Genomic DNA, 21,972 nt, shown 5'->3' with positions numbered 1-21,972 from the left:
AGGGACATGTGAGGAAAGAGGGACATGTGAGAGGAGAGGGACATGTGAGGAGAAGAGAGGGACATGTAAGGAGAGGAGAAGGACATGGAAGGAGAGAGGGACATGTGAGGAAAGAGGGACATGTAAGGAGAAGAGAGGGACATGTAAGGAGAGGAGAGGGACATGTGAGGAGACGAGAGAGGGACATGTAAGGAGAGGAGAGAGGGACATGTAAGGAGAGGAGAGTGGGACATGTAAGGAGAGGAGAGGGACATGTAAGGAGAGGAGAGTGGGACATGTAAGGAGAGGAGAGGGACATGTAAGGAGAGGAGAGTGGGACATGTAAGGAGAGGAGAGGGACATGTAAGGAGAGGAGAGGGACATGTAAGGAGAGGAGAGGGACATGTAAGGAGAAGAGAAGGACATGTAAGGAGAGGAGAGGGACATGTAAGGAGAGGAGAGGGACATGTAAGGAGAGGAGAGAGGGACATGTAAGAAGAAGAGAGGGACATGTAAGGAGAAGAGAGGGACATGTAAGGAGAGGAGAGAGGGACATGTAAGGAGAGGAGAGAGGGACATGTAAGGAGAGGAGAGGGACATGTAAGGAGAGGAGAGAGGGACATGTAAGGAGAGGAGAGAGGGACATGTAAGGAGAGGAGAGGGACATGTAAGGAGAGGAGAGAGGGACATGTAAGGAGAGGAGAGGGACATGTAAGGGGAGGAGAGGGACATGTAAGGAGAGGAGAGGGACACTTGGGGGTTGGATGTGGCAGTGCAGGGGACCCTGCTGGATAGTTCAGACTACAGCCCATAGGTGTATGTGATATATGTACAGTATAATCTATAGGTGTATGTGCAGCAGTATAGGCTGATAGCTGTAGGCAGTCTAGGCATACTGGGAGTTGTAGTTTTTCAACAGCTGGAGAGCAGCAGGTTGGCCATGCCTGATCTATAGGTTATGTGCTACAGGTATAGTATATTTTATACATATATAATATACAGACCTGATATATAATAATATAATATACAGACCTGATATATAATACTATAACATACAGATCTGATATATAATAATATAATATACAGACCTGATATATAATAATATAATATACAGACCTGATATATAATAATATAATATACAGACCTGATATATAAAAATATAATATACAGACCTAATATATAATACTATAATATACAGACCTGATATATAATAATATAATATACAGACCTGATATATAATATTATAATATACAGACCTGATATATAATATTATAATATACAGACCTGATATATAATATTATAATATACAGACCTGATATATAATATTATAATATACAGACCTGATATATAATACTATAATATACAGACCTGATATATAATAATATAATATACAGACCTGATATATAATACTATAACATACAAACCTAATATATAATACTATAATATACTGACCTGATATATAATAATATAATATACAGACCTGATATATAATATTATAATATACAGACCTGATATATAATAATATAATATACAGACCTGATATATAATATTATAATATACAGACCTGATATATAATATTATAATATACAGACCTGATATATAATATTATAATATACAGACCTGATATATAATATTATAATATACAGACCTGATATATAATATTATAATATACAGACCTGATATATAATAATATAACATACAGACCTGATATATAATACTATAATATACAGACCTGATATATAATAATATAACATACAAACCTAATATATAATACTATAACATACAGACCTGATATATAATAATATAATATACAAACCTGATATATAATACTATAACATACAGACCTGATATATAATACTATAATATATGTATTCATATTTATATATTCATTGCTAAACTATTACAAATGCAGCGCAGCTCCAGCACTGAAGGAGTTAACAGAGCGGGGGGGGGGCGTGCAAGTAGCGGCCATTCATTCATGTGCAGTGACGTCACCGGAGGGGATCCCCCTACACAGGAGCCTCCGTCATCGTGACAGGCAGGGGTAGAAGGGGTTAATGCGACCCGTTACCGGACTCCGAGGAGGGGAGGAGGTGGCAGGAGTCCAGACCCGCGACCCTCCGACACCAGCCACAAGCAAGAGCGATCCGTATAGGAAGGGTTAATAAATCCGGGTGTAAAATCCTCGGGCTGAAAGTATCCAACCCCCTGGATATCCTGCGGCATCTGCTACAATGTAACCGGACGGCACACACCGCAGCACTGCTCCCCGCACTCCGCACAGCCTTAAAGGGGCAATGGCCGTGGGACCCGCCGGGGGGAGGCGCTAGACAGGAGCCCACACCGGGGGCCCCTGACAACCACACTGCACAGATTACATAGACGGACGGAGATAGATAGGAGATAGATAATACTTAGAAAACTAGGTAAAGGATACGAGATGGTGAGGCACATAGACGTGAGACAGAACTACAGATAGACCAGGACACACAGACAGAGGACGTGAGACAGAACTACAGATACCAGGACACACAGACAGAGGACGAGAGACAGAACTACAGATAGACCAGGACACACAGACAGAGGACGAGAGACAGAACTACAGATAGACCAGGACACACAGACAGAGGACGAGAGACAGAACTACAGATAGACCAGGACACACAGACAGAGGACGCGAGACAGAACTACAGATAGACCAGGACACACAGACAGAGGACGCGAGACAGAACTACAGATAGACCAGGACACACAGACAGAGGACGAGAGACAGAACTACAGATACCAGGACACACAGACAGAGGACGGGAGACAGAACTACAGATAGACCAGGACACACAGACAGAGGACGGGAGACAGAACTACAGATAGACCAGGACACACAGACAGAGGACGAGAGACAGAACTACAGATACCAGGACACACAGACAGAGGACGGGAGACAGAACTACAGATAGACCAGGACACACAGACAGAGGACGCGAGAAATACAATGACAATAGATGTAAAAAAGAAGGAAATATATTTATTTATTTATTTACACAGACATAGATATAAATAAAAGACTGATACAAGATGGAAAGAAAATATCTATATCACTGATATTACACTGGTATACAGCTCTGTCACTGATATTACACTAGTATACAGCTCTGTCACTGATATTACACTAGTATACAGCTCTGTCACTGATATTACACTGGTATACAGCTCTGTCACTGATATTACACTGGTATACAGCTCTGTCACTGATATTACACTTGTATACAGCTCTGTCACTGATATTACACTAGTATACAGCTCTGTCACTGATATTACACCAGTATACAGCTCTGTCACTGATATTACACTAGTATACAGCTCTGTCACTGATATTACACTGGTATACAGCTCTGTCACTGATATTACACCAGTATACAGCTCTGTCACTGATATTACACCGGTATACAGCTCTGTCACTGATATTACACTAGTATACAGCTCTGTCACTGATATTACACTGGTATACAGCTCTGTCACTGATATTACACTAGTACACAGCTCTGTCACTGATATTACACTGGTATACAGCTCTGTCACTGATATTACACCAGTATACAGCTCTGTCACTGATATTACACCGGTATACAGCTCTGTCACTGATATTACACTAGTATACAGCTCTGTCACTGATATTACACCAGTATACAGCTCTGTCACTGATATTACACCAGTATACAGCTCTGTCACTGATATTACACTAGTATACAGCTCTGTCACTGATATTACACTGGTATACAGCTCTGTCACTGATATTACACTAGTATACAGCTCTGTCACTGATATTACACCAGTATACAGCTCTGTCACTGATATTACACCGGTATACAGCTCTGTCACTGATATTACACCAGTATACAGCTCTGTCACTGATATTACACTAGTATACAGCTCTGTCACTGATATTACACTAGTATACAGCTCTGTCACTGATATTACACTGGTATACAGCTCTGTCACTGATATTACACTGGTATACAGCACTGTCACTGATATTACACTAGTATACAGCTCTGTCACTGATATTACACTAGTATACAGCTCTGTCACTGATATTACACTGGTATACAGCTCTGTCACTGATATTACACTGGTATACAGCTCTGTCACTGATATTACACTAGTATACAGCTCTGTCACTGATATTACACCAGTATACAGCTCTGTCACTGATATTACACTAGTATACAGCTCTGTCACTGATATTACACTAGTATACAGCTCTGTCACTGATATTACACTGGTATACAGCTCTGTCACTGATATTACACTGGTATACAGCACTGTCACTGATATTACACTAGTATACAGCTCTGTCACTGATATTACACTAGTATACAGCTCTGTCACTGATATTACACTGGTATACAGCTCTGTCACTGATATTACACTGGTATACAGCTCTGTCACTGATATTACACTGGTATACAGCTCTGTCACTGATATTACACTGGTATACAGCTCTGTCACTGATATTACACTGGTATACAGCTCTGTCACTGATATTACACTGGTATACAGCTCTGTCACTAATATTACACTGGTATACAGCTCTGTCACTGATAGTACACTAGTATACAGCACTGTCACTGATATTACACTGGTATACAGCTCTGTCACTGATATTACACTGGTATACAGCTCTGTCACTGATATTACACTGGTATACAGCTCTGTCACTGATATTACACTGGTATACAGCTCTGTCACTGATATTACACTAGTATACAGCTCTGTCACTGATATTACACTAGTATACAGCTCTGTCACTGATATTACACTAGTATACAGCTCTGTCACTGATATTACACTAGTATACAGCTCTGTCACTGATATTACACTGGTATACAGCTCTGTCACTGATATTACACTAGTATACAGCTCTGTCACTGATATTACACTAGTATACAGCTCTGTCACTGATATTACACTAGTATACAGCTCTGTCACTAATATTACACCAGTATACAGCTCTGTCACTGATATTACACTAGTATACAGCTCTGTCACTGATATTACACTAGTATACAGCTCTGTCACTGATATTACACTAGTATACAGCTCTGTCACTGATATTACACTAGTATACAGCTCTGTCACTGATAGTACACTAGTATACAGCTCTGTCACTGATAGTACACTAGTATACAGCACTGTCACTGATATTACACTGGTATACAGCTCTGTCACTGATATTACACTGGTATACAGCTCTGTCACTGATATTACACTAGTATACAGCTCTGTCACTGATATTACACTAGTATACAGCTCTGTCACTGATATTACACTGGTATACAGCTCTGTCACTGATATTACACTGGTATACAGCTCTGTCACTGATATTACACTGGTATACAGCTCTGTCACTGATATTACACTAGTATACAGCTCTGTCACTGATATTACACTAGTATACAGCTCTGTCACTGATATTACACTAGTACACAGCTCTGTCACTGATATTACACTAGTATACAGCTCTGTTACTGATATTACACTAGTATACAGCTCTGTCACTGATATTACACTAGTATACAGCTCTGTCACTGATATTACACTAGTATACAGCTCTGTCACTGATATTACACTAGTATACAGCTCTGTCACTGATATTACACTAGTATACAGCTCTGTCACTAATATTACACCAGTATACAGCTCTGTCACTGATATTACACCAGTATACAGCTCTGTCACTGATATTACACTAGTATACAGCTCTGTCACTGATATTACACTAGTATACAGCTCTGTCACTGATATTACACTAGTATACAGCTCTGTCACTGATATTACACTGGTATACAGCTCTGTCACTGATATTACACTGGTATACAGCCCTCTCACTGATATTACACTAGTATACAGCTCTGTCACTGATATTACACCAGTATACAGCTCTGTCACTGATATTACTCTAGTATACAGCACTGTCACTGATATTACACTGGTATACAGCCCTCTCACTGATATTACACTAGTATACAGCTCTGTCACTGATAATACACTGGTATACAGCTCTGTCACTGATATTACACTAGTATACAGCTCTGTCACTGATATTACACTAGTATAACAGCTCTGTCACTGATATTACACTAGTATACAGCTCTGTCACTGATATTACACTAGTATAACAGCTCTGTCACTGATATTACACTGGTATACAGCTCTGTCACTGATATTACACTAGTATACAGCTCTGTCACTGATATTACACTAGTATACAGCTCTGTCACTGATATTACACTAGTATACAGCTCTGTCACTGATATTACACTAGTATACAGCTCTGTCACTGATATTACACTAGTATACAGCTCTGTCACTGATATTACACTAGTATACAGCTCTGTCACTGATATTACACTAGTATACAGCTCTGTCACTGATATTACACTAGTATACAGCACTGTCACTGATATTACACTGGTATACAGCTCTGTCACTGATATTACACTAGTATACAGCTCTGTCACTGATATTACACTGGTATACAGCTCTGTCACTGATATTACACTAGTATACAGCTCTGTCACTGATATTACACTAGTATACAGCTCTGTCACTGATATTACACTAGTATACAGCACTGTCACTGATATTACACCGGTATACAGCTCTGTCACTGATATTACACCGGTATACAGCTCTGTCACTGATATTACACTGGTATACAGCTCTGTCACTGATATTAAACTAGTATACAGCTCTGTCACTGATATTACACTAGTATACAGCTCTGTCACTGATATTACACTAGTATAACAGCTCTGTCACTGATATTACACTAGTATACAGCTCTGTCACTGATATTACACTAGTATACAGCACTGTCACTGATATTACACTGGTATACAGCTCTGTCACTGATATTACACTAGTATACAGCTCTGTCACTGATATTACACTGGTATACAGCTCTGTCACTGATATTACACTAGTATACAGCTCTGTCACTGATATTACACTAGTATACAGCTCTGTCACTGATATTACACTAGTATACAGCACTGTCACTGATAATACACCGGTATACAGCTCTGTCACTGATATTACACCGGTATACAGCTCTGTCACTGATATTACACTGGTATACAGCTCTGTCACTGATATTAAACTAGTATACAGCTCTGTCACTGATATTACACTAGTATACAGCTCTGTCACTGATATTACACTAGTATAACAGCTCTGTCACTGATATTACACTAGTATACAGCTCTGTCACTGATATTACACTAGTATACAGCTCTGTCACTGATATTACACTAGTATACAGCTCTGTCACTGATATTACACTAGTATACAGCTCTGTCACTGATATTACACTAGTATACAACTCTGTCACTGATATTACACTTGTATAACAGCTCTGTCACTGATATTACACTAGTATACAGCTCTGTCACTGATATTACACTAGTATACAGCTCTGTCACTAATATTACACTAGTATACAGCTCTGTCACTGATATTACACTAGTATACAGCTCTGTCACTGATATTACACTAGTATACAGCTCTGTCACTAATATTACACCAGTATACAGCTCTGTCACTGATATTACACTAGTATACAGCTCTGTCACTAATATTACACTAGTATACAGCACTGTCACTGATATTACACTAGTATACAGCTCTGTCACTGATATTACACTGGTATGCAGCACTGTCACTGATATTACACTGGTATACAGCTCTGTCACTGATATTACACTAGTATACAGCTCTGTCGCTGATATTACACCAGTATACAGCTCTGTCACTGATATTACACCAGTATACAGCTCTGTCACTGATATTACACCAGTATACAGCTCTGTCACTGATATTACACTGGTATACAGCTCTGTCACTGATATTACACTAGTATACAGCTCTGTCACTGATATTACACTGGTATACAGCTCTGTCACTGATATTACACTGGTATACAGCTCTGTCACTGATATTACACTGGTATACAGCTCTGTCACTGATATTACACTGGTATACAGCTCTGTCACTGATATTACACTAGTATACAGCTCTGTCACTGATATTACACTAGTAAACAGCTCTGTCACTGATACTACACTAGTATACAGCTCTGTCACTGATATTACTCTAGTATACAGCAGTGTCACTCATATTACGTTAGTATAACAGCCCTACCAATTATACACTAGTATACAGCACTATCATAATATTACAGTATTATACAAGTCACTGACATTACAGTGTATGACAATGCAGTGTTTTTCCTGTGTATTACTTTCATTTATCTCTTATATTACACTGAATTTGATAGGTTTGTCTTTAATGCTGTTAATGTTCTCAGCCCATTGTCATTGAACTGTCAGTGTAATGCTATCAGTAGAGCAGGGGTGCCCCAGTCTATGGGTAATCTCTCAATAACTTGGTCACACAGGTCAGACAGGTTACTGGGGTATACCAGGTGCACCGACTGGAAGAAAGGTTGCACAGTAATGACAGGTGACAGTGCACAGGCAGGTGACAGCGCAGGCTGCTGAGAAACACCAGTAATGGGAGCACAGACAGAGCAGACCCGGGCACTATACAACAGACCCGGGCACTATACAGCAGACTCGGGCAGTATAGAGCAGACCTGGGCACTATACAGCAGACCCGGGCACTATACAGCAGACATGGTCACTACAGAGCAGACCCCGGAACTATAGAGCACACCAGGGCACTATAGAGCACACCCGAGTACTATAGAGCAGACCTGGGCACTATAGAGCAAAACTGAGCACTACAGAGCAGACCTGGGCACTAAACAGCAGACCCGAGCACTAAAGAACAGACTCAGGCACCATAGAGCAGAACCAAGCACTACAGAGCATACTGGGGCACTACAGAGCATACCGGGGCACTACAGAGCAGACCGTGGCACTACAGAGCAGACCGGGGCACTACAGAGCAGACCGGGGCACTACAGAGCATACCGGGGCACTACAGAGCAGACTGGGGCACTACAGAGCATACCGGGGCACTACAGAGCAGACCGGGGCACTACAGAGCAGACCGGGGCACTACAGAGCATACCGGGGCACTACAGAGCAGACTGGGGCACTACAGAGCAGACTGGGGCACTACAGAGCATACCGGGGCACTACAGAGCAGACCGGGGCACTACAGAGCAGACCGGGGCACTACAGAGCAGACCGGGGCACTACAGAGCAGACCAGAGCACTATAGAGCAGACCTGGGCACTATACAGCAGACCCGAGCACTAAAGAACAGACTCAGGCACCATAGAGTAGAACCAAGCACTACAGAGCATACTGGGGCACTACAGAGCATACTGGGGCACTACAGAGCATACCGGGGCACTACAGAGCAGACCGGGGCACTACAGAGCAGACCGGGGCACTACAGAGCAGACCGGGGCACTACAGAGCATACCGGGGCACCACAGAGCAGACTGGGGCACTACAGAGCAGACCGGGGCACTACAGAGCAGACCGGGGCACTACAGAGCAGACCGGGGCACTACAGAACAGACTAGAGCACTATAGAGCAGACCTGGGCACTACAGAGCAGACCGGGGCACTACAGAGCAGACCCGGGGACTATAGAGCACACCCGGGCACTATAGAGCAGACCGGGGCAGTACAGAGCACACCCGGGCACTATAAAGCAGACCCGGGCACTATAGAGTAGAACCGAGCACTACAGAGCAGACCCGGGCACTATAGAGCAGAACCGGGCACTACAGAGCATACCGGGGCACTACAAAGCAGAACGGGGCACTACAGAGCAGACCGGGGCACTACAGAGCAGACCGGGGCACTACAGAGCATACCGGGGCACCACAGAGCAGACTGGGGCACTACAGAGCAGACCGGGGCACTACAGAGCAGACCGGGGCACTACAGAGCAGACCGGGGCACTACAGAACAGACTAGAGCACTATAGAGCAGACCTGGGCACTATACAGCAGACCCGAGCACTAAAGAACAGACTCAGGCACCATAGAGCAGAACCAAGCACTACAGAGCATACTGTGGCACTACAGAGCATACCGGAGCACTACAGAGCAGACCGGGGCACTACAGAGCATACCGGGGCACTACAGAGCAGACCGGGGCACTACAGAGCAGACCGGGGCACTACAGAGCAGACCGGGGCACTACAGAGCATACCGGGGCACTACAGTGCAGACCGGGGCACTACAGAGCAGACCCGGGCACTACAGATCAGACCCGGGCACTATAGAGCAGACCCGGGCACTATAGAGCAGAACCGAGCACTACAGAGCAGACCCGGGCACTACAGAGCATACTGGGGCACTACAGAGCAGACCTGGACACTACAGAGCATACTGGGGCACTACAGAGCAGACCGGGGCACTACAAAGCAGACCGGGGGACTACAGAGCAGACCGGGGCACTACAGAGCAGACCGGGGCACTACAGAGCAGACCGGGGCCCTACAGAGCAGGTCCGGGGACTATAGAGCACACCCGGGCACTATAGAGCAGACCGGGGCAGTACAGAGCACACCCGGGCACTATAAAGCAGACCCGGGCACTATAGAGTAGAACCGAGCACTACAGAGCAGACCGGGGCACTACAGAGCATACCGGGGCACTACAGAGCAGACCGGGGCACTACAGAGCAGACCGGGGCACTACAGAGCATACCGGGGCACCACAGAGCAGACTGGGGCACTACAGAGCAGAACAGGGCACTACAGAGCAGACCGGGGCACTACAGAGCTGACCCGGGCACTATAGAGCAGACCCTGGCACTATAGAGCAGAACCGAGCACTACAGAGCAGACCCGGGCACTACAGAGCATACTGGGGCACTACAGAGCAGACCCGGGCACTACAGAGCATACCAGGGCACTACAGAGCATACCGGGGAACTACAGAGCAGACCGGGGCACTACAGAGCAGACCGGGGCACTACAGAGCAGACCGGGGCACTACAGAGCAGACCCGGGGACTATAGAGCACACCCGGGCACTATAGAGCAGACCGGGGCAGTACAGAGCACACCCGGGCACTATAAAGCAGACCCGGGCACTATAGAGTAGAACCGAGCACTACAGAGCAGACCCGGGCACTATAGAGCAGAACCGGGCACTACAGAGCATACCGGGGCACTACAAAGCAGAACGGGGCACTACAGAGCAGGACCGGGGCACTACAGAGCAGACCGGGGCACTACAGAGCATACCGGGGCACCACAGAGCAGACTGGGGCACTACAGAGCAGACCGGGGCACTACAGAGCAGACCGGGGCACTACAGAGCAGACCGGGGCACTACAGAACAGACTAGAGCACTATAGAGCAGACCTGGGCACTATACAGCAGACCCGAGCACTAAAGAACAGACTCAGGCACCATAGAGCAGAACCAAGCACTACAGAGCATACTGGGGCACTACAGAGCATACCGGGGCACTACAGAGCAGACCGGGGCACTACAGAGCATACCGGGGCACTACAGAGCAGACCGGGGCACTACAGAGCAGACCGGGGCACTACAGAGCAGACCGGGGCACTACAGAGCATACCGGGGCACTACAGTGCAGACCGGGGCACTACAGAGCAGACCCGGGCACTACAGAGCAGACCCGGGCACTATAGAGCAGACCCGGGCACTATAGAGCAGAACCGAGCACTACAGAGCAGACCCGGGCACTACAGAGCATACTGGGGCACTACAGAGCAGACCCGGGCACTACAGAGCATACTGGGGCACTACAGAGCATACCGGGGCACTACAGAGCAGACCGGGGAACTACAGAGCAGACCGGGGCACTACAGAGCAGACCGGGGCACTACAAAGGCAGACCGGGGCACTACAGAGCAGACCCGGGGACTATAGAGCACACCCGGGCACTATAGAGCAGACCGGGGCAGTACAGAGCACACCCGGGCACTATAAAGCAGACCCGGGCACTATAGAGTAGAACCGAGCACTACAGAGCAGACCCGGGCACTATAGAGCAGAACCGAGCACTATAGAGCAGACCCGGGCACTACAGAGCAGACCCGGGCACTATAAAGCAGACCCGGGCACTATAGAGTAGAACCGAGCACTACAGAGCAGACCCGGGCACCATAGAGCAGAACCGAGCACTATAGAGCAGACTCGGGCAGTATAGAGCAGAACCGAGCACTACAGAGCAGACCCGGGGGACTACAGAGCAGACCCGGGCACTACAGAGCATACCGGGGCACCACAGAGCAGACTGGGGCACTATAGAGCAGACCCGGGCACTATAGAGCAGACCCGGGCACTACAGAGCACACCGGGGCAACTATAGAGCAGACCCGGGCACTACAGAGCACACCGGGGCACTACAGAGCAGACCTGGGCACTATAGAGCAGACCCGGGCACTATAGAGCAGACCCGGGCACTACAGAGCAGACCCGGGCAACTATAGAGCAGACCCGGGCACTACAGAGCAGACCCGGGCACTATAGAGCAGACCCGGGCACTACAGAGCAGAACCGAGCACTACAGAGCAGACCCGGGCACTATAGAGCAGACCCGGGCACTACAGAACAAAGATTTCTATAAGGGATCAGTGATATGTATTATAGACCACAATATGTATTATAGGGCACCAATATCTATTATAGACCACTGATATATATTATAGACCACTGATGTATATTATAGACCACTGATGTATGTCATAGACCACCGATATATATTATAGACCAATAATATGTATTATAGATCAGTGACATTTATTATAGACCAGCAACAGGTCTCCATGTTAGGCACCTGTTCATTGCCAGTCCCAAACACTTGGTGATGTCACTAACAGAGGCAGGTCAAATGGTGGTGATGTCACAAATTAAAACTTTAGCCCTGAATAATATAATCCCAGAGGTGACAGCGGAGGATGGGTCAAGGGGCACACCATCACACCCACTAACAGAATGTCCACAGACAGTAGTGTCTCAAGAAGATAAAAAAAACATCACTAGTGTCACAGACAGGTAATATTACATCACTAGTGTCACAGACAGGTAATATCACATCACTAGTGTCACAGACAGATAATATTACATCACTAGTGTCACAGACAGGTGATATTACATCACTAGTGTCACAGACAGATAATATTACATCACTAGTGTCACAGACAGGTAATATTACATCACTAGTGTCACAGACAGGTGATATTACATCACTAGTGTCACAGACAGGTAATATTACATCACTAGTGTCACAGACAGGTGATATTACATCACTAGTGTCACAGACAGGTGATATTACATCACTAGTGTCACAGACAGGGAATATTACATCACTAGTGTCACAGACAGGGAATATTACATCACTAGTGTCACAGACAGGTAATATTACATCACTAGTGTCACAGACAGGTAATATTACATCACTAGTGTCACAGACAGGTGATATTACATCACTAGTGTCACAGACAGGTAATATTACATCACTAGTGTCACAGACAGGTGATATTACATCACTAGTGTCACAGACAGGTAATATTACATCACTAGTGTCACAGACAGGTAATATTACATCACTAGTGTCACAAACAGGTAATATTACATCACTAGTGTCACAGACAGGTGATATTACATCACTAGTGTCACAGACAGGTAATATTACATCACTAGTGTCACAGACAGGTGATATTACATCACTAGTGTCACAGACAGGTAATATTACATCACTAGTGTCACAAACAGGTAATATTACATCACTAGTGTCACAGACAGGTAATATCACATCACTAGTGTCATTTATAGATAATATCAATGGGATAACACATAGATAATATAACATCACTGGTGACATACACATATATATAGGCAGATAATATAACGTGTCCAGTGTCACAGAGAGGTAACACAATATCACTAGGGTCACTGACAGGTAAGATAACATCAGTAGCATCACAAACAGGTATAATCATATCACTTGTGATATTTATCTAACATAAATAAGGTCCTATATAGACCATCAATAGTATCACAGAAAGGTAACACAATATCACAAGGGTCACTGAAAGGTTATATAATATCACAGACAGAGGCAATATAACATAACCAGTGTCACTGGCAAATAATATCACATCACTAGTGTCAGATACAGGTCATATACCATCACTAGTGTCACAGACAGATAATATAATATCACTAGAATCACAGACAGGTGATATAACATCACTAGTGAAAAACAGGGGTAACTTTCCATGACCTGGGTCACATGTAGATTCTATAATGTCACTAGTGCAGCAGAGCCGTGATATACACTATAACATGTCACAGGCAGGTAGCATCACTAGTATGGAGGACAGGTGAGCTGCTGTCACTAGATGGACTCATGTGTTTTTTCAACTGTATTAACTGTGCAACTATGTAACTAGTGTGGCTGACAGGTAAGTTGCTGTCACTAGTGTGGCTGACAGGTAAGGAGCTGTCACTAGTGTGGCTGACAGGTAAGGAGCTGTCACTAGTGTGGCTGACAGGTAAGGAGCTGTCACTAGTGTGGCTGACAGGTAAAGTGCTGTCACTAGTGTGGCTGACAGGTGAGGTGCTATCACTAGTGTGGCTGACAGGTAAAGTGCTGTCAGTAGTGTGGCTGACAGGTAAGGAGCTGTCACTAGTGTGGCTGACAGGTAAGGAGCTGTCACTAGTGTGGCTGACAGGTAAGGTACTGTCACTAGTGTGGCTGACAGGTAAGGTACTGTCACTAGTGTGGCTGACAGGTAAAGTGCTGTCACTAGTGTGGCTGACAGGTAAGGAGCTGTCACTAGTGTAGCTGACAGGTAAGGAGCTGTCACTAGTGTGGCTGTTAGGTAAGTTGTTGTCACTAGTGTGGCTGACAGGTAAGTTGCTGTCACTAGTGTGGCTGACAGGTAAGGTGCTGTCACTAGTGTGGCTGACAGGTAAGGAGCTGTCACTAGTGTGGCTGACAGGTAAGGAGCTGTCACTAGTGTGGCTGACAGGTAAGGTGCTGTCACTAGTGTGGCTGACAGGTAAGGAGCTGTCACTAGTGTGGCTGACAGGTAAAGTGCTGTCACTAGTGTGGCTGACAGGTAAGTTGCTGTCACTAGTGTGGCTGACAGGTAAGGTGCTGTCACTAGTGTGGCTGACAAGTAAGTTGCTGTCACTAGTGTGGGTGACAGGTAACGTACTGTCACTAGTGTGGCTGACAGGTAAGGCGCTATCACTAGTGTGGCTGACAGGTAAGAAGCTGTCACTAGTGTGGCTGACAAGTAAGTTGCTGTCACTAGTGTGGCTGACAGGTAAGGTACAATCACTAGTGTGGCTGACAGGTAAGGTGCTGTCACCAGTGTTGCTGACAGGTAAGTCTCTGTCACTAGTGTGGCTGACAGGTAAGTTGCTGTCACCAGTGTGGCTGACAGGTAAGTCTCTGTCACTAGTGTGGCTGACAGGTAAGTTGCTCTCACTAGTGTGGCTGACAGGTAAGGGGCTGTCACTAGTGTGGCTGACAGTTAAGGGGCAGTCACTAGTGTGGCTGACAGGTAAGGGGCTGTCACTAGTGTGGCTGACATGTAAGTTTCTGTCACTAGTGTGGCTGACAGGTAAGGGGCTCTCACTAGTGTGGCTGACAGGTAAGGGGCTGTCACTAGTGTGGCTGACAGTTAAGGGGCAGTCACTAGTGTGGCTGACAGGTAAGAGGCTATCACTAGTGTGGCTGACAGGTAAGGTGCTGTCACTAGTGTGACTGACAGGTAAGGTGCTGTCACTAGTGTGACTGACAGGTAAGTTGCTGTCACTAGTGTGGCTGACAGGTAAGGGGCTATCACTAGTGTGGCTGACAGGTAAGGGGCTATCACTAGTGTGGCTGACAGGTAAGGCACTGTCACTAGTGTGGCTGACAGGTAAGGTACTGTCACTAGTGTTGCTGACAGGTAAAGTACTGTCACTAGTGTGGTTGACAGGTAAGTTGCTGTCACTAGTGTGGCTGACAGGTAAGGGGCTATCACTAGTGTGGCTGATAGGTAAGTTGCTGTCACTAGTGTGGCTGACAGGTAAGGTGCTGTCACTAGTGTGGCTGACAGGTAAGGTGCTGTCACTAGTGTGGCTGACAGGTAAGGTGCTGTCACTAGTGTGGCTGACAGGTAAGGTGCTGTCACTAGTGTGGCTGACAGGTAAGTTGCTGTCACTAGTGTGGCTGACAGGTAAGGTACTGTCACTAGTGTGGCTGACAGGTAAGGCGCTATCACTAGTGTGGCTGGCAGGTAAGAAGCTGTCAATAGTGTGGCTGACAGGTAAGGTGCTGTCACTAGTGTGGCTGACAGGTAAGGTGTTGTCACTAGTGTGGCTGACAGGTAAGGTGCTGTCACTAGTGTGGCTGACAGGTAAGGTGCTGTCACTAGTGTGGCTGACAGGTAAGGTACTGTCACTAGTGTTGCTGACAGGTAAAGTACTGTCACTAGTGTGGCTGACAGGTAAGTTGCTGTCACTAGTGTGGCTGACAGGTAAGGGGCTATCACTAGTGTGGCTGACAGGTAAGTTGCTGTCACTAGTGTGGCTGACAGGTAAGGTGCTGTCACTAGTGTGGCTGACAGGTAAGGTGCTGTCACTAGTGTGGCTGACAGTTAAGAAGCTGTCACTAGTGTGGCTGACAGGTAAGGTGCTGTCACTAGTGTAGCTGACAGGTAAGTTGCTGTCACTAGTGTGGCTGACAGGTAAGTTGCTGTCACTAGTGTGGCTGACAGGTAAGTTGCTGTCACTAGTGTGGCTGACAGGTAACATACACAGTAAAACAGGCAGGTAAGTACCACAGAAATATCGCTAGTGCACACTCACACTCACACAGAGGTCAGTACCTGTAAGATCCAGTGGAAAGTTTCGCCCACCAGTGGAAATCCCATAGAGCCCTTGGGCATGGGCAGTTTGCAGGACTTGTCCCGAGTAGCCGCCCAGCGCAACTGCCAGAGCTGCTGGGAGATGGCGAGGAGCAGGAGCACGGAGACCAGGCAGGCGGCCAGAGCGGCCAGGCACCACAACACCATCCTCAGCGACCAGAGCACCTGGGGAGGGAGAGAGCGTCACTCATAGCCCAGAGACTGAGGGACCGAGCACCGGCAGCCAGACTGCTGCAGCTCCACACACGACAGCCTCTTATAAAGAGGAGGGAGGCTGCGGGCTGGAGGCCAGGTACTGTCTCTACTGGCTGCTGTACTGAGGGAGGCGGAGAGACTGAGCCCTCTACTACTGTACACTACTACTACACCTAATGCTACTCCTCCTGTACACACTGCAGCCTCTTATATAGAGGAGGGAGGCTGCGGGCTGGAGGCCAGGTGCTGTCTCTACTGGCTGCTGGACTGGCGGAGGCGGGGAGACGGAGCCCTCTACACCAGGCTCCACTCTCTCTCTTATTCCGCAGTTTCTTATTCACATCATTTGTAGTTTGGGGTTTTTTTTGTGAATTTTGAGGACACCTTCTCTACAGTAACGGGAAAAGTTACAGCGAGCGGTCAGTAACGTAAATCAGCTGGAAGCGGCATTAAAGTACGAAAGATGGGCACAAAATGGGCATCAAAGTGGGCACGAAAAAGGGCGATTTAAGGAATAAAATAAATTTGGGCCACGGATCTTACACTGCCAGCATACAGAGGGCGATGCCCGCATCAGATACAGTGGAGCGCAGCCTGACCCAAACAGGTTCTGGGCATGAAAGCTGGCATCAGAGTGGGCACTGCTAGCAATCATTATCACACTTTAAGTACTGTGTACCATCCTCTGTAATAATACTACTATAGTTATAGACCCCTACAACTAATGCTACTACTACTGGGTCATAAACTGCTAATACTACTATACTCTGCCAACCACAACGTAGACCCCCTGATAGAGAGCGCTGCCAGTGCAATATACTGTGATACATCCAATGCTAGGCTACTGGTAAGATCTATGCTGCTACCCGTAGTAATGCTGTAAATGTTATCACTAAGGTTCCTAGTGATTTTTTATTACCACTAATATTATTAGGAATACTTTTATACACTCTAACCAATGCTGTCACCACAAATGCTACTTCAGCTGTATACTTCTGCATGACTTCTCCTGTTGTACTGACATCCCTGCTGCTTTACACTGCCATCATTAATGAAGCTACTATTACTACCCCTTGTGTGGATTCTGTTACTACCACTGCTGCTGTCACCACTACTAATACTGCACCCACATACAGTAATACACACAAATGTTAGGATTACTTCTACTGCTTTAATTGAAAGCATGTCTAATACTACTGCTTACCACTACTAATGTAACCTGCTTGCGTTAATACTCAAGCTCCATTCTGCTATAACTACTGTTACTACTACTGTAACCTGCTGTCACTAACACTATCACTTAACTCTGCTAATACTACTATTACTACTTTGGAAACATGCTGACACTAATATTAGAGCTATACTCTGCTAATACTACTGTAACCTGCTGTCACTAACACTATCACTTAACTCTGCTAATACCACTATTACTACTTTGGAAACATGCTGACACTAATATTAGAGTTATACTCTGCTAATACTACTGTTACTACTACTGTAACCTGCTGTCACTAACACTATCACTTAACTCTGCTAATACCACTATTACTACTTTGGAAACATGCTGACACTAATATTAGAGCTATACTCTGCTAATACTACTGTTACTACTACTGTAACCTGCTGTCACTAACACTATCACTTAACTCTGCTAATACTACTATTACTACTTTGGAAACATGCTGACACTAATATTAGAGCTATACTCTGCTAATACTACTGTTACTACTACTGTAACCTGCTGTCACTAACACTATCACTTAACTCTGCTAATACTACTATTACTAATTTGGAAACATGCTGACACTAATATTAGAGCTATACTCTGCTAATACTACTGTTACTACTACTGTAACCTGCTGTCACTAACACTATCACTTAACTCTTCTAATACCACTATTACTACTTTGGAAACATGCTGACACTAATATTAGAGTTATACTCTGCTAATACTACTGTTACTACTACTGTAACCTGCTGTCACTAACACTATCACTTAACTCTGCTAATACCACTATTACTACTTTGGAAACATGCTGACACTAATATTAGAGCTATACTCTGCTAATACTACTGTTACTACTACTGTAACCTGCTGTCACTAACACTATCACTTAACTCTGCTAATACTACTATTACTACTTTGGAAACATGCTGACACTAATATTAGAGCTACACTCTGCTAATACTACTGTAACCTGCTGTCACTAACACTTAACTCTGCTAATACTACTATTACTACTTTGGAAACATGCTGACACAAATATTAGAGCTACACTCTGCTAATACTACTGTAACCTGCTGTCACTAACACTATCACTTAACTCTGCTAATACTACTATTACTACTTTGGAAACATGCTGACACTAATATTAGAGCTGCACTCTGCTAATACTACTGTTACTACTACTGTAACATGCTGTCACTAACACTATCACTTAACTCTTCTAATACCACTATTACTACTTTGGAAACATGCTGACACTAATATTAGAGTTATACTCTGCTAATACTACTGTTACTACTACTGTAACCTGCTGTCACTAACACTATCACTTAACTCTGCTAATACCACTATTACTACTTTGGAAACATGCTGACACTAATATTAGAGCTATACTCTGCTAATACTACTGTTACTACTACTGTAACCTGCTGTCACTAACACTATCACTTAACTCTGCTAATACTACTATTACTACTTTGGAAACATGCTGACACTAATATTAGAGCTACACTCTGCTAATACTACTGTAACCTGCTGTCACTAACACTTAACTCTGCTAATACTACTATTACTACTTTGGAAACATGCTGACACAAATATTAGAGCTACACTCTGCTAATACTACTGTAACCTGCTGTCACTAACACTATCACTTAACTCTGCTAATACTACTATTACTACTTTGGAAACATGCTGACACTAATATTAGAGCTGCACTCTGCTAATACTACTGTAACCTGCTGTCACTAACACTATCACTTAACTCTGCTAATACTACTTTGGAAACATGCTGACACTAATATTAGAGCTATACTCTGCTAATACTACTGTTACTACTACTGTAACCTGCTGTCACTAACACTATCACTTAACTCTGCTAATACTACTATTACTACTTTGGAAACATGCTGACACTAATATTAGAGCTATACTCTGCTAATACTACTGTTAATACTACTGTAACCTGCTGTCACTAACACTTGCACATTACTCTGCTAAACTACTATAGCACTTCTGTAACATGATGCCACTAATACTAGTTCTCTGCCCTCCTATTTTTAATGTTTCTACTACTGAAATATGCTGCCACCAATACTAGCATTTTACTCTGCTATTAGTGTACGTCTGCAACATGCTATCACTAATGCTAGTTCTCTACTCTGCTGTTACTAATGTAACTAGAATTGTAGCCTGCTCCATTAACAGTTGTACTCTACCCTACTATAATGACAGTTCCTACTACTATAACCTCCTGCCGCTAACACTAGCACTCTGCTAATTATTACTACTATTACTACTTCTGTAACATGCTGCCACTAACACTAGTTATTTGCCCTGCTATTACTGTTACTACTGTAACCTGCTGCCACAAATACTACTTATATACTCAGCTGATACTACTATTACTATTTATGTAACCTACTGCCACAATTTTACTAATACTACTATTAGTACTTCTGTAACATGCTTCTACTAATACTAGTTTTCTGCCCTGATTTTACCAATAATACTATTAATGTGATCTGCTGCCCTCTAATACTAGTACTTTACTCTGCTGATACTACTATTACTACTTTAACATGCTGTCACTGATATCAGTTCGCTTCTCCGCTGTTACTAATGTAACTACTGTTGTAAACTGCTCCATTAATACTTTTGCCCTACCCTGGTATAACTACTGTTACTACTACTGCAACCTGCTGCCACTAATACTAGTTTTATACTCTGATAATACTACAATTACTACTTTTGTGACCTTCTGCCAGTAATACTAATTTTATACTCTGTTAAGACTACTATTACTAGTTCTGTAACATTTTGCCACTAATACCAGTTCTCTACCCTTTTATTACGAATGTTACTACTACAACTGTAACCTGCTGCCACCAATACTAGTTCTATACTCTGCTAATACTGCTATTACTACTTCTGTAATATACTGTCACTAATACTAGTTCTTTACCCTTTTATATCTACTGTTACTATTACCGTAACCTGTTGCCATCAATACTAGGGCTATACTCTACTAATACTACTATCACTACATCTGCCACTAATCATTCTCTACCCCAGTGTTTCCCAACCAGTGTGCCTCCAGCTGTTGCAAAACTACAACTCCCAGCATGCCTGGACAGCCTTTGACTGTGCGGGCATGCTGGGAGTTGTAGTTTTGCAACAACTGGAGGCACACTGGTTGGGAAACACTGCTCTACCCCACTGTTACTAAAGTTACAAATACTGTAATCTGCTAGCACCAATACCAATCTTGCTGCTGCTACTACTATTACTACTTCTGTAATATGCATCTACTAATACTAGTCCTCTGTCCTGTTATTACTAATGTAACGATTACCGTAACCTGCTGACAACAATGCTGTGCTGCACTGGGTTCTGTCACATCTTATACAATAGACTGCCCCTCCATGCTGCACAGGTATTTTCTGTGTTATTTGTCATATGTCATTCTTCTATAACCTGGGTATCTCCTGTATATAGTGATATGGAGCATGCTGGTATAACCTGGGTATCTCCTGTATATAATTATATATGTACAGCTGGTATAACCTGGGTATCTCCTGTATATAATTATATATGTACAGCTGGTATAACCTGGGCATCTCCTGTATATAATTATATATGTACAGCTGGTATAAGTTATACATCTTCTTGTATATAGTGA

The 21,972-nt window shown here is 44.3% G+C and overlaps 1 protein-coding gene across 1 annotated transcript in view; it reads right to left on the bottom strand.

Moving 5' to 3' along the window:
- The window catches only part of LOC122938772 (cytochrome P450 26B1), an 82,726-nt gene that overhangs the window by 30,244 nt on the left and 30,510 nt on the right, over positions 1-21,972 (bottom strand). The window contains exon 2 of the mRNA XM_044294536.1: positions 16,832-17,035. Coding sequence (XP_044150471.1) covers positions 16,832-17,017 — 186 coding nt within the window. The 5' untranslated portion in view covers positions 17,018-17,035. The remainder of the gene's footprint in view (positions 1-16,831; positions 17,036-21,972) is intronic.

This window comes from Bufo gargarizans, chromosome 1, assembly GCF_014858855.1.
Source record: "Bufo gargarizans isolate SCDJY-AF-19 chromosome 1, ASM1485885v1, whole genome shotgun sequence".
Taxonomy (NCBI): domain Eukaryota; kingdom Metazoa; phylum Chordata; class Amphibia; order Anura; family Bufonidae; genus Bufo; species Bufo gargarizans.
The sequence above is the reverse complement of the archived record's forward strand: the minus strand, read 5'-3'. Positions and strand labels throughout refer to the sequence as shown.